This window comes from the organism of the source record quoted next, unplaced genomic scaffold, assembly GCF_019419815.1.
Source record: "Pyrus x bretschneideri cultivar Hongxiangsu unplaced genomic scaffold, Pyrus_bretschneideri_v1 Contig35, whole genome shotgun sequence".
Lineage (NCBI taxonomy): Eukaryota > Viridiplantae > Streptophyta > Magnoliopsida > Rosales > Rosaceae > Pyrus > Pyrus x bretschneideri.
In genome coordinates, this window is record NW_025999668.1 from 3281490 (window position 1) to 3296165 (window position 14676).

Here is a 14676-nt window from a genome sequence, read left to right on the forward strand (position 1 = left end):
TTCAAGGTCTTCAAATGATTCCAATATTGAGGTATCTACAATCCCAGAGTAAGTGCAATGCAAGAAGAATTTGATGCACTGAAAAGTTAAGGAACTTGGATTTTGGTTCCTCCACTTACTCACAGAGCTATTATTGGAAGTAAATGGGTATTTAAGTTGAAAAAAAACCCTGATAATTCCATTTCGAGGTATAAAGCTTGATTGGTGGCTCAAGGTTACACTCAAGAACTTGGCTTGGACTATGTTAAGACATTTAGTCCAGTTGTAAGGCATACAACAATTGGAATGATAATTTCACTTGCAGTTCATCATAAATAGGAATTGAGACAACTTGACATCAAGAATGCTTTCTTGCATGGTGAATTGGAAGATGAAGTATATATAAAGCACCCTTAAGGATTTGTAGATTTTACACATTCACACTATGTGTGCAAATTAGTAAAGTCACTGTATGGGTTGAAACAGGCACCAAGAGCCTGGAATGCCAAGTTCACAGGATATTTGCCTACAATGGGGTTTCAAATGTCACATTCTGATACTATTCCATTTGTCAAACATGATCGAGAAGATGTAATAGCTCTACTATTATATGCGGATGATCTTATACTGATAGGATCAAATTCTAGTATCATGCAAGCAGTCATTCAAGAGCTCAATGAAGTGTTTGAGTTGATAAACATGAGGAAGCTGTCATATTTTCTAGGGTTACAAATTCAGTATAAGGAGATTAGAGATATCTTCATTAATCAATCTAAATATGCAAAATACTTGATTCACAAAGCTGGGATGGACTCTTGCAAACCAACTACAACCCCATGTAAGCCACACACTCAGATGTTAGCTACTAAGGGTACTTTATTGTCTGATCCTACCGAATACAGAAGCTTGGTTGGTGCACTTCAATATCTAACATTTACTAGGCCTGATCTATCATATGTTGTCAATGTAGCATGTCAATATATGACTAATCCCACAAATGTGCATTTTCATCTTGTCAAAAGGATTTTGAGGTATGTTCAAGGATTAATACAATGTGGTTTGACATATTCAGCATCATCAAATACATCAATTACTGCATTCTCTGATTTTGATTGGGCACCTGATCCCAATACCAGAAGATCAGCCATAAGCTTTGCAGTATATATAAGACTTAACCTTATCTCATGGCAATCAAAAAAGTAAGCATCAGTGTGAGATCCTGTATTTTTAAACTTTGTATTAATGTTATTGTTAGCAGTCTATTTTAACCTAGAGCCTTTTTAGCCATTTTAATGTTATATTAGTTACTTACCTAACTATTTGTGACACTATATATGCATACCTTTTGGTTAAGCCATGCATGCTTTCATTTCCTGCATGCAAAGAGTAAGGACTAGTGATTAGGCTTGCCATTTTAATGACACCTGGCATTGTAACAAAAACTATGAGCATCATCACCTATATAAGCTGTCATATTTCTGTGACATTCTTATCTTTTATCTTCGCAATATTTACACCTAGCATGCCACCATTTCCCAACCGCCAAAGCCAACCAATTAGAGCCTTTGGTAGCCGCCTTATATTCCTATAAATAGAAGCTCTGCTCCATTTGTTTTCCTACTACAATTTGCATGCTCTAGAGGTGGTATATAATATGTGTGTGTGTGTGTATGTATGTACTGTTGGAAATATGCCCTGAAAGTCAATCTTTGGAAGAAACCTTTCAGGACAATGAATTGATGTATATATGACTCTTATACATCGGAAGGCAAAGATACTAATTGGGACTATCTCAATGAACGAAATATGTCCTAAATAGTGAATCCATGGACAATGGATCGATGGAAGAAGTAACCTAATGATGTTAGGTTACAGAGACCTTCTTCTCATAACCATCATGTCCAAAAAGGTTCCTGGTCATAAGGATTGTCGGAGGGATACTGACAATCCATAGACTGGTACATACTATGTCCGCTTCAATTGGAAGGATGGAAAGTCTCATCCCATTCGTGTAGCGACACTAAGACAAGCATGTAGGTGCTCATTAAGGGAATGAGTTCACTGAACACAATCGAACGAGAGTACTTGCATGGAGGTCTACTCACATGTCAAGCAAGTAACTCTAATGGTTGGAATAATGTAAGTAATCCTTTGACCTGAGGCATCTCGTTGTCTTGTGGTTAAGTACTTAATCTTTGATTATGTTAAAGTCATTCCATTCGAGAGTGTCCAAGGCATCGTTGGGGTTAAGCCACTTAGCCATGAAGGCAAGTGAATGCGCAACAAGGAATCTCTAATCTTCGATAAGAGAGGATGAATACTCTAAGATATGATTCGGGAATCTTCGGCCGAAGTATCGAGCGTAATAAAGGAAAGCGTTCCTATACGTCTCAAATGAATCGTATAAGAAGGAATAATCACATTAGGGGTTTGACATTATAAATCCATACCCTAGTAATGTGATTGAGAGTATTGTTTTAGAGAAGGATCGAATTACATTGTAATTCCAACTGAATAGGTTCTCCGAATAACTTCTACATTAGCTTGGGTAGCCATGATATATGATTAGATGTCACTCATGGCTTGTGAGTTCTTCTAGATGATTAAATGTAGTCATTAAAAGGAAGGTGAATTAAAAGTAAGTTTTAAATCACTAAGTGATTGGATAATCAATTGGATTGGTGCCAATCACCTCACTGCCTTGCTAATTAGAACCTAAAAGATTGTTCACCGATACACTCTTGTAGTGAGTAACTAATGGATGAAGGAAATAATTAATTGGATTAATTAAGTGTTTTGATTAATTTAGAAAGTCTAAAGAAATCATAAAAGCGATAAAGATCGTTTTGGGCTTAAAGAAACGTTCGGGTTTAATCGGGCCCATTGGGCCAAAACCCATTGGGCTTTTATTCAAGCATTGGATGACTTGAAATAATTAAAAGCCCAAAGCCCAAATTAAACACAATAGGCCGGCCATATGAGAAGGGAGAGAAAGTAAGTCAATTGTTGATTTGTTTCTTTAAGAAATAAAAGGAACATAATATAATGAAAGTGTGTGTGAGTGTGTTAGGTAATTCATAACATACACAAAAGAAAACAAAATTATTCTCTCTCAAACTTAAAGGGCCGGCCACCAAAGGAAATTCTAGCTAATCATCTTATCACCCTTTGGTTAATTCCTTCATCTTTCTCATTACAAAGTGGGTGAGGATCTTTAGAGGTTTTCATATCTTTGGAAACTTGAAGAGGACCTAGGAGCACTCATTCTCAACAAAGTGGAGGAGGCAAGGAGGGAGGCTAGGCTCAAGGAGTTCAAGGAGCAAAGAGCTTGGAGGTGGTCAATCCTTGGTCTTAGATCTAGATCAAGAGGTACAAAACTACTCCTAAACTTTGTTCTTCAATAAATTGTTTTTGATGCATCTTATATAAACCTATGCATCTTGAAGGGGATTTGCATGACTATAGCTTTGATAAAATGTATGACATGCTTCCGTTGCTTTCGTATATAAATTTTGAATTGTATATGCATGCTAGTCACTAGAAATCCCACATAAATCTCATATTTTCCCTTCAAGTGGTATCAGAGCCAAAGGTTTATGTATGATGTGTCCTTTTAGATTTTATGCATATGGGTTTTAATTTTATGTATGTCATATTATTGCTTCATTCAAAATATGTTTATCTTTTGCTTTTTCAAAGTGTTGAAAAATTGTAAATCAAAAGTTGAAAAAGGATATGCAAGAAAAGTGTTTTTGATGCATGAATGAAGTTTGAGTTTAAATTGTTTTTCATTCAAAATATGTTTATCTTTTGTCTTTTCAAAATGTTGAAAAGGTGTATCAATAGTTGAGAAAGATATGTATGCAAAAATGTTTTGGATGCATGAATGAAAAGAGGGTTTAGAAACAAAAATTTTTGGGGTTTTATTCCTCAAAGGGGATTCGGCTAAATGGGGATTTTTTGTCAGTGTTTGTGTCTTGTTTTGAACCTCACACACACACTTTGAAAGCTAGAAAGTAGTGATCTTGTCACTTTTGTTTTTTGGGTTTGAAAAATCACCAAGAACATACAAATCTTGAAAATATGTTCATGGTTTTGTTCTTGGTGTTCATGGTTTGTTTTTGGTGAAAATGGTTTTACATGCATTGTTTTGTGGTTATGGATGATGTACATACCATCCATAGCCTACACCAAAATTTAAATTAATACCTAGAATTGTCTAGATATATATTTCCATCACCCTTTTCCCTAAAGTCCTTAAAACAAAACTAAGTGGCAAACAAGATTTTTTCTTCTTTAAGTTGAAATAATGCAAGGTGGGTGAGACCTACCCACCTTCCCCTTAATATGGCCGGCCATCCTCAATGGTTTACCCACTTGAGGGTCCTTTTGTAATCATGAAAAGTTTGGTATTACTTTTAGTATTTATGGTTTGACCCCTAACTTTTTCATATTTGCATTTAGACCCCTACTATTTAAAAATTGAAATGTTTGATTTTAATTTTATTTAATGTTTAAACTCATCATTGAATTATGCCCATATGCACTAAATCTAATTGTTTATATGTTGCATTCCATTTGATTATTTAATATGATTGAGTAATTAGTAAATGGGTGACTATGGACTTATGCCTTAAACGATAATTGAGCTATGAGATAAGGCGCTAAAATCAAATTGTTTGAACCTTGGGAATGTGTTTTAATTACTGTTTCAATTGGACCTTGTCACGTTTCGACATTAATCTATCTCTCCCTCTTAGTATATGTAATTTGTAGGAATTTGTACAAATCGGTTTGTAATTCTTATTACTTCTTAATCTCTTTTAGTTAGTTGATTCCCTCTAGTGCTAGACTAGAGTTTCTTTAACTATTGGTAAGGAGACATAACTAAAAGAGGGTTTTGACATGAGATTCAAGATTAAATGGGTCCAACGCCCTAATAAGCAATGAATGATTGTCTTTCATTTCTAATGGCTCAATGAAAATGTTTTAATTGGATTGAAAAGCACGTAATTAAATTGACACAACCTCCCCGAGATCTTATTCAACAATGTTGGCTCGTTGTTGCAATAACCCAATAAGTCCATGGTCATCCAAGAGCCTAAGATAACTATAAAGTCCAATTTCAAAGGATTGCAAAACCCGTAGTAGTAGTAGTTACTTCCAATATTTGAAAAATTCGTTTTTGATATTGATTTGTTTTTCTCAAAACAAATAGTGGGAGTATCATACGCTACTAAACTATAATGATTTCAATTAGTAGTTATATATATCTCCAATATTTTGAAAAATGTTTTGATATTGATTTGTTTTATGAAAACGAATAGTGGGGATATCATATGCTACTAATTTCATTAACTTTGGACTAGTAGTTGTAATAGGACAATTTATTTGAATATGTTTAAATAAATAAAATTGATGAGACCTTAAAATCCCTCAACAAACGAATATTAAGTTGATAAACGAGAGATGTTTTTGAACATTTCTTCGTAGGCCTTCCACCGTGGTGGGCTCCAATCGTTTGTGACTTGTACACCGGCTTCACCCTATCATGGGGGAGTACAAAGTGCATGCTTACACTCAGGAGGAGTCCATGAACATATGATGAGGTAAGTGTAGGCAACGAGGATAGCCAACATCGTATCATCGTGAGGTTATTCTTGAACCCCTACATGAACTAAGCATGGTGGGAATAACTTAACTAAGTGCAATAATGCCAACATCGTATCATCGTGAGGCAACATTCTCTAGAGGCCAAACTAGATGGGTAATTACAAGAGTTGTAAATGGGTAAGTGTACCCTCTCATTATTATTTTTGCTAGCCAACATCGTATCATCGTGAGGTGGGCTTGGTAATAGTGAGCCTCCTATAACCTGCTAGGAGCTTTCTTTGAAATCTCCCGGATTCCATCTTGAGGGATATGGAATTTGCCAAAAATGGTGGGTGGTGTCATTCGGTTTAAAGACCCGAATCGTGTGACTTAAACAACAATCAAACTAATTTATTTTATTGTTTATGTATTTAGATATGGTTGGAAGCACATTCGCGAAAATACTCGACAAACATTGCCTAGAGGGGCACAATTTCCCATCATGGTATCGTAATGTCAAGATTCTCCTAACGTTGGAGAAGATTATTTACGTACTTGATAAGCCTCTTCCTGACATACCTCTTGGCCCTGAGGCCACAGAGGATGAACGTGCTAAGTATGACAAGCACGTTGAGGATGATACACAAGCCAAGTGCTATCTGTTGGCCTCCATGAATGAGGAGCTACAGAGACAGCACGAGGGCATGGACAGTGCATTTTCCATAATACTCCATCTTACGGAGTTATATGGTGAAGGGACGCGCAACCGTCGCTTTAACACTGTTTGTGAACTTGTGAAGACCAAGATGGTCAAAGGGGCTCCAGTGCATCTACATGCACTGAAGATGATAGGATTCATTGAACAACTGGAGAACCTAGGTACTCCACTTGACGGGGAATTGGCCCAGGACTTTATATTGGCTTCTCTTTCTGATTCATTCTCACAGTTCGTAATGAACTACAATATGAATAAAATAGATAGTACTCTCTCTGAGTTACTAAACATGTTAGTAACTGCTGAGAAGACTATGAAAGAGAACGTTGTAGGGACTGTTGCAGTAGCCTACAACAAGCCATCCTCTTCCAATCCTAAGCCGTATGGCAAAGGAAAGGGGAAGGAGATAAAGTCTCCCACTCCTAAGCCAAAAGGAGGAGTGAAGAAAAAGAAAAAAAGGAAATGGAGCCCAAGGGGACTTGCCACCACTGTGGAAAGGAGGGGCATTGGAGGAGGAATTGCAAGTTTTACCTTGCAACTCTTAAGGACAAGCCACAAGGTATGGTTTATGTTCTCATCTTCAATTCTAATTGTTAGATCTTCTAAATATTTATATTTGATATAAAGTGCTAATCACTTGTATAAATGTATATAGGTGGAGGAGCTAAGTAGAAGAGGAACAAGCAAATAAAAGAGTGAAGAAGGGTTCGGTCACCATGATTTTGCTTACTACTTGGGAAGTTTGTTTAGGCATTTAAAGATTGTCTTTAAACTTTCTTATTATGTTAAGAACTTATTATGTGGCTTCATATGATGGAAGACCACTATTAATGCCTAAATGTTTGAAGGTACTTAAATAAGTCTCTAAATGTTTAGAGCTAATTCCTTTTAAGTTAAACATTGTGAATGTTTGTGTTATCATATTAATGTAATGTGATGAATGCCTTCTAATATATTATTTCCTTAAAGTAGTGTTATGAATTGAATATTGTCTTGTTGTATCCTAGTTGAGATACAAGATTTATATCACATTATAATGATATAAGTAATAAGAAAAACGTTTTCTAGGGTTATCACTTAAAACACAATAATCAAGGTCACTCTTGATTCAATTAGTAGTTTTGAACAACTAATTGGGCATTCTTAAAATTGTTTTAAAATGTTAAGTGTGTTAGTGATTAAAACCAAGAAAGAAGTGTCTAAATCTATAAAAGGTTTAAAGATTTTAATCACTTAATAACAAGGCATCAACTTAATGAAGGTTGAAACAGATGAGCTTGAAAGGTTTTAAAACTACTACACAATGTCCTCTACTCGTACATTCCACGTTTATACATTTTTGAATGTATGAAATAATTTCTCATTAAAGTCATAAGAAATAGTGGGAGGTGTTAAAATGGATATAAACTTGAATATGATTGGTTTATAGTTGTCTGAATAATAATAGTATTTGACTATTATTAAGAGTTTGAAATTTTAATTGTTAAAAGACTCAAGCTCTTCAAAACGTTAAAAATCTATGTTGTGTAACATTCTAAAGAATAGTCTTTGAATGTTGGTTTCGTCAACCTAGCATAAAATGGTTATATGTTGGAAGTTGTCCATCATTCTCTTTTACGAGAACAAGCTAATAACAAAGCATATGGACAAGTTGATGAAACAAAAGGGAATAGTTTCAAAATGAGTCACAACATATAGTTTAACAACAAGACAATTCAAATTCGTCACCTCATGGTTCAAATCATAAAATTTTCTTATATGATAGAAAATCTTTTTCATATGTGTCATAAAATCACAAAAGGGACACATGTATGGACTTGTGAGTAGATATCCAAAAGTGAAAGACCATGGGTTATCACTTTAAGATATTACTATATCCCAGGATCAGAACCAAAGCAACTGATAGAGTATTATTGCCTTTAAGAAAGGAACATCAAAGTGGGACTTTGGAAGCGTGCATTCACTTAGGTTACGAACCAAAGTGAAAATAACCCATTTTAACAAATGGAACTTCATAATGGATGAAGTACTAATCATATGAATGTATTGTTAGTATCGTACTACAATGGTCTCAAGGTTGGAGCAAAGTTTGTATAAAGTATACAAACGAAATATATATATCGATATATTGTTTTAGAAACTGCTTCAAAAGGTGTTTTGAATGGAAGGGGTTCTTTTAGAACCAATGATTGAATCCAAACCATAAGGTCGTTAGTAGGATACTACGACGTAATGGGGCGATAGCTCAAGCCATGGAATCAAGGTCTCATCAAAGTATTCGAACACAAGAAAGAGACATCATCAAAATGTTTTAGAAACATTTGATAAGTAAATCCCTTTTAAATTAAAAGGCGATTAAATACATAACCAAGTTAACCTACGAGCATAAGAGAAGGAGATTGTTGGATGTATAAGATACACTAGTGATTGACTTTAGTGCAAGTGGGAGATTGTTGGAAATATGCCCTGAAAGTCAATCTTTGGAAGAAACCTTTCAGGACAATGAATTGATGTATATATGACTCTTATACATCGGAAGGCAAAGATACTAATTGGGACTATCTCAATGAACGAAATATGTCCTAAATAGTGAATCCATGGACAATGGATCGATGGAAGAAGTAACCTAATGATGTTAGGTTACAGAGACCTTCTTCTCATAACCATCATGTCCAAAAAGGTTCCTGGTCATAAGGATTGTCGGAGGGATACTGACAATCCATAGACTGGTACATACTATGTCCGCTTCAATTGGAAGGATGGAAAGTCTCATCCCATTCGTGTAGCGACACTAAGACAAGCATGTAGGTGCTCATTAAGGGAATGAGTTCACTGAACACAATCGAACGAGAGTACTTGCATGGAGGTCTACTCACATGTCAAGCAAGTAACTCTAATGGTTGGAATAATGTAAGTAATCCTTTGACCTGAGGCATCTCGTTGTCTTGTGGTTAAGTACTTAATCTTTGATTATGTTAAAGTCATTCCATTCGAGAGTGTCCAAGGCATCGTTGGGGTTAAGCCACTTAGCCATGAAGGCAAGTGAATGCGCAACAAGGAATCTCTAATCTTCGATAAGAGAGGATGAATACTCTAAGATATGATTCGGGAATCTTCGGCCGAAGTATCGAGCGTAATAAAGGAAAGCGTTCCTATACGTCTCAAATGAATCGTATAAGAAGGAATAATCACATTAGGGGTTTGACATTATAAATCCATACCCTAGTAATGTGATTGAGAGTATTGTTTTAGAGAAGGATCGAATTACATTGTAATTCCAACTGAATAGGTTCTCCGAATAACTTCTACATTAGCTTGGGTAGCCATGATATATGATTAGATGTCACTCATGGCTTGTGAGTTCTTCTAGATGATTAAATGTAGTCATTAAAAGGAAGGTGAATTAAAAGTAAGTTTTAAATCACTAAGTGATTGGATAATCAATTGGATTGGTGCCAATCACCTCACTGCCTTGCTAATTAGAACCTAAAAGATTGTTCACCGATACACTCTTGTAGTGAGTAACTAATGGATGAAGGAAATAATTAATTGGATTAATTAAGTGTTTTGATTAATTTAGAAAGTCTAAAGAAATCATAAAAGCGATAAAGATCGTTTTGGGCTTAAAGAAACGTTCGGGTTTAATCGGGCCCATTGGGCCAAAACCCATTGGGCTTTTATTCAAGCATTGGATGACTTGAAATAATTAAAAGCCCAAAGCCCAAATTAAACACAATAGGCCGGCCATATGAGAAGGGAGAGAAAGTAAGTCAATTGTTGATTTGTTTCTTTAAGAAATAAAAGGAACATAATATAATGAAAGTGTGTGTGAGTGTGTTAGGTAATTCATAACATACACAAAAGAAAACAAAATTATTCTCTCTCAAACTTAAAGGGCCGGCCACCAAAGGAAATTCTAGCTAATCATCTTATCACCCTTTGGTTAATTCCTTCATCTTTCTCATTACAAAGTGGGTGAGGATCTTTAGAGGTTTTCATATCTTTGGAAACTTGAAGAGGACCTAGGAGCACTCATTCTCAACAAAGTGGAGGAGGCAAGGAGGGAGGCTAGGCTCAAGGAGTTCAAGGAGCAAAGAGCTTGGAGGTGGTCAATCCTTGGTCTTAGATCTAGATCAAGAGGTACAAAACTACTCCTAAACTTTGTTCTTCAATAAATTGTTTTTGATGCATCTTATATAAACCTATGCATCTTGAAGGGGATTTGCATGACTATAGCTTTGATAAAATGTATGACATGCTTCCGTTGCTTTCGTATATAAATTTTGAATTGTATATGCATGCTAGTCACTAGAAATCCCACATAAATCTCATATTTTCCCTTCATGTACGTGTGTGTATATACAATATATATGTAGAGAGAGAGATTAGAAAAGATAAGGGTGGAAGAAATACATTGGTTTAGGAGTGATCAAGAAGCTAGATCAAGTGCGTGGAGTTTAGCTATTACGATAGTGACATGGATCTTCGTTTTAGCTTTGGAATCCAAGTAGGGGAAATACGGTAAACCTTTATGGAAATTGATTTTATTATATTTCGTGAAGTGTTATAATATTCTTGATCCTTTTTATTGATTAATGTGGTTGGATATTAATTGGCTAATTGCTTCAGTTAAGTGTTTACTTGTTATTGGTTATGGAATTATTGCTGGAATGCTATTCGTTGAGAATATATTGTGATACATGTGAAAGATGAAATGATATTATTTGTGCATCATTCATGTTGTGAGATGTGGTTGGAACTTCAGTGTTGAGATTGGAATTCGGGAAATGAGGGTAGTTGGAAAGGATCTTTTGTGTAGTTGAATCTATTCATTGTGAAACCAGTTCTAGGTGAGCCCAGTGTGCACATTAGAATAGGATATAGGTGGGAATTGTGATGTGAGTGATGTGGGCTAGAGATCAATGAATTAGATAAGATGACTAGCAAAAGGGGTTTATGAACTTGGGATATCGTATGGGGGTTAGTTTCTGTAATAGAACATTCGAACCACCACGATAGTGGTAAAATGCATGGCATGGGACGTGCAGGTCCTCATGTTTTATTATATAAATTAACGGGTGTAGCTGAAGAGGTTGGATTGCATACATACATTGTTATCATCTATGATTTGATATTTGGCTATATGATTTCATGACACTTAATTTAATATTTTCAATTTACTGTGATAAGGTTATGTCCATATTGAGCTGTTGAAGCTCATCCTTCTATTATTATGCAGGTTTACGAACTAGATATTCAAGAAAGTACGTAAGATGAGATCGAATATATTGGAGTAAAGAAAGTTCATCTATTTATTGTAGGTTGTAAAGAATTCTTGATTTGTTTAAGAATCATAATTATTTTATAAGAGGAATTTATTTTCCAACATGTTTCAATTTCTTTTTATTTATTGAGCTTTTAACTCATGTTTTGAATTTGGGTTCGAGTTTTTATTGCCGACCTGGGTTCAGAGTGTGACAATCAGTGTCTCAAAGCTCTACTGAAGCAAAATACAAAGCTTTAGCACATTATGCTGCATACATGGCTTGGATAAGACAGTTATTGAAAGACTTACATCAGTTCATTGCTGAACCACCATTGTTACACTGTGATAACCTTACTACTTTAGCTCTATGTTCCAATCTAGTATTTCAGACTAGAATCAAACATTTGGATACAGATTTTCAGTTTATCAGGAAAAAAGTGCAAACAAAGGATTTGATAGTCTAGTATATTCCAATTGAAGAGCATACTGCTAACATTCTTACCAAAGGGTTACATGTTTGTCAAGCACTACAGCAATCTCAAGCTTGGTTACCACAGCTGAGATTGAGGGGGATGATAAGGGAAGGAATTGAACAATTGTCATCAGTTTATTGGTTAGGATCCATGTCAGCATAAAACAGTTAGAATTACTTAGGATTAGTTGGTTGCCTAACTTCTATTAAGAAATCTGTTAGTTTGTTAGTATCGATGCATTACAATGGCTAATGAATATAAAGCTGTTAATGTACTCTCATTACTCATCAAGGAATCTTAAACACCCTTTCTTCTTCACATCTCTCTCTCTTTCTCTCTCGCTTTCATTTCTTCTCTCTATTGATTAATTCTTACCTTGATCTTTAGCTAATTCTTGTACTGTTAATAAAGTTAAGATACGGGCAATTTCAAATGAGAATTTCACCACATACAATGTTATGTGTTAGTTTTTGTTTATGTGACAATATATTATTAAACTGGAATGTCACAGTAGTCGCTCCCGCACACAGAAAATTGACACTCATCGAATAATAGAAGTACAATACATATAAATTTACACTAGTCAATAATTCTGCTAGAGAAAAAATTAGATTAAGATCCAACACAACCTTATTCTCGAATTAATTATGCCTTAATCCTTGATGTGGAATGGAATTAACCACGTTAAAACAAAAATTTCCTCACTCATCGAAAGAAACCATTTGAAATTGAAATGGAGTCACGCCTTCAACTAAAAAATCGGATCTTGAATTGGCATTTTGGGATGGGATTTTAGAGTACTTGACGCCTTTTCAACATCGCCCACAAGTTTTTCCTAAACGTCTGCATGTTTGACACGTCTCAAACATACGTCCACAAGCCATCTTTGCTCTTTCTGGGTCGTACGAACTCTCGATATATATGTTAACATTTTCATTGTCGATTGGGAGCATTATAGTTCAGTTTATTCGGCTAATTTTGTAAGGTGCTGATAAAAGAGAAAGGAAAAATGCAGGCAGTGAAGGACAAGATAAATGAAATGGGCGCCTTGCGCAAGGTCAAGAAGGAGGCCAGGGCCGAAGAGAGGGTACGTATATTTCATATAAATAGTAATGCAATATTGTTACATTTGTAGATCCCATTGTCGCCCATAAGAAATATGTCAACGACTTAATTATTTGTCTCCACAAATAATATATTCTCATGTTAGATTTTCTTTTCGGTTTTTTTTTTTATCGTACAATATTAAACTTGTTTAGAAGTGTTTTTAAAATGACTGAAAGTACTTGCACAAAACAATTCAAGTGCTTTTCCAGGATTTACTTACATTTTACTAAAGATTAGTTCCGCAAACATTTTCATAAAAAGTGTTTTCAACAATTTTAAAAGCAGTCCAAACAAGTTCGTTATCATTATAAAAGTACACACAAGAATAAAGGGACATGTATCGTATATCAATGTACCAACGAACGTGAATGTACCTGGAGTTTTTACTAAGCATAGTTTACCTAATCAAATGACTATAATCAAATTTCAACCTAACACTCATTTTTCATACTGCTGGATATTCAAATTGTATATTGCTAGGCTGAGAAGGAAATAGCAAAGGCAAGAGTAGACGTAGCTCATGAGGTGAGGTTGGCCAAAGAAGCTGAAGCAGCAATGTCACTGCATGTGGCCATGGCTGGGGAGATTGCCAGAGCTGGAGACAAAGCAGCACATGAACATGAAATTAAGGCAATGCATACGGCTAATGGTACGAACACTACACATGAACATGGAGCTTCTCCTGCTGAAATGGCTGGTGCGGGAGGTCATAGAGCTTATAAACGAATGCCCTAAATTTTTATTTATCTTTCTCTGAGCATGCACCTATGAATTTGTAATCTCTTTATTCATATGTGTGTGTATATGTATGCACGCTTTGTATGTTCACGCATCAATTTCCTTATAATCTTCTACGTTAAATTATTTCTTATAGGTTTGAATATTCAATACAGTTTCCGTTAGATTTTTGGCAAAATTGTCTCAGCATTTTTTGTAATACAGAATTAGTAATATTAATTTTGATGTTTATAATCTTGGGTTTTTATCACAAACGATCCCTGAAATTTACTCAACTCATTAAGATGGTCCTTAAAATTGAAAATTGATCAATGTAGTTCCTGAAAATAGGTGTTAGAAATCAATGTGGTCCTTCTGTTACAATTTCATCAAAAACTGTGTTATGTGATGATGTAGCACATAAGTGGGTCCCACAAGACTAATTAATATTGCCATGTGGATTAGAAATATTTTAAAATAATACAAAACAATTTTTATTTTTGGATAATTAAAAACTTAAAAAAAATAAAAAATAAAAAAAGTCATCCTCTTCTCCCACCCGAGGAAGCTGCACCCATCCACTTCGACTCCGAATCAGGAACTATATGCCTGATATCCAAAGCCTAAAGCCCCTAATATCTCATCCACCACACAATGAAGCAACACATCCCCAAAATTCAAATACAAAATTCAAAAATTAAATAAAAAATGTAATAAAATAAATTAGAAAATGTTAAATTATGAGAAGAAAAAGCTGATTAAAGGAGGAATTACCCTCAGAATGCGCATCCCAACCTCTGTCATGAGTATGTTGAGGCCGCCAATGA

At 35.1% G+C, this 14676-nt stretch overlaps 2 protein-coding genes across 2 annotated transcripts; both read left to right on the top strand.

Moving 5' to 3' along the window:
- The first annotated feature begins 3315 nt into the window (after positions 1–3315).
- Positions 3316–11558, top strand: LOC125480690. The gene is made up of 3 exons (XM_048591717.1): positions 3316–3348; positions 6007–6395; positions 11526–11558. Exons 2-3 carry the CDS (start codon positions 6009–6011, stop codon positions 11556–11558), a joined length of 420 nt encoding a protein of 139 aa, XP_048447674.1. The 5' UTR covers positions 3316–3348; positions 6007–6008.
- A 1419-nt stretch (positions 11559–12977) lies between these two features.
- Positions 12978–14584, top strand: LOC108866915 (late embryogenesis abundant protein 6-like). Its single transcript, XM_048591654.1, has 2 exons — positions 12978–13112; positions 13613–14584. Exons 1-2 carry the CDS (start codon positions 13035–13037, stop codon positions 13865–13867), a joined length of 333 nt encoding a protein of 110 aa, XP_048447611.1. The 5' UTR covers positions 12978–13034; the 3' UTR covers positions 13868–14584.
- The last annotated feature ends 92 nt before the right edge of the window (positions 14585–14676 follow it).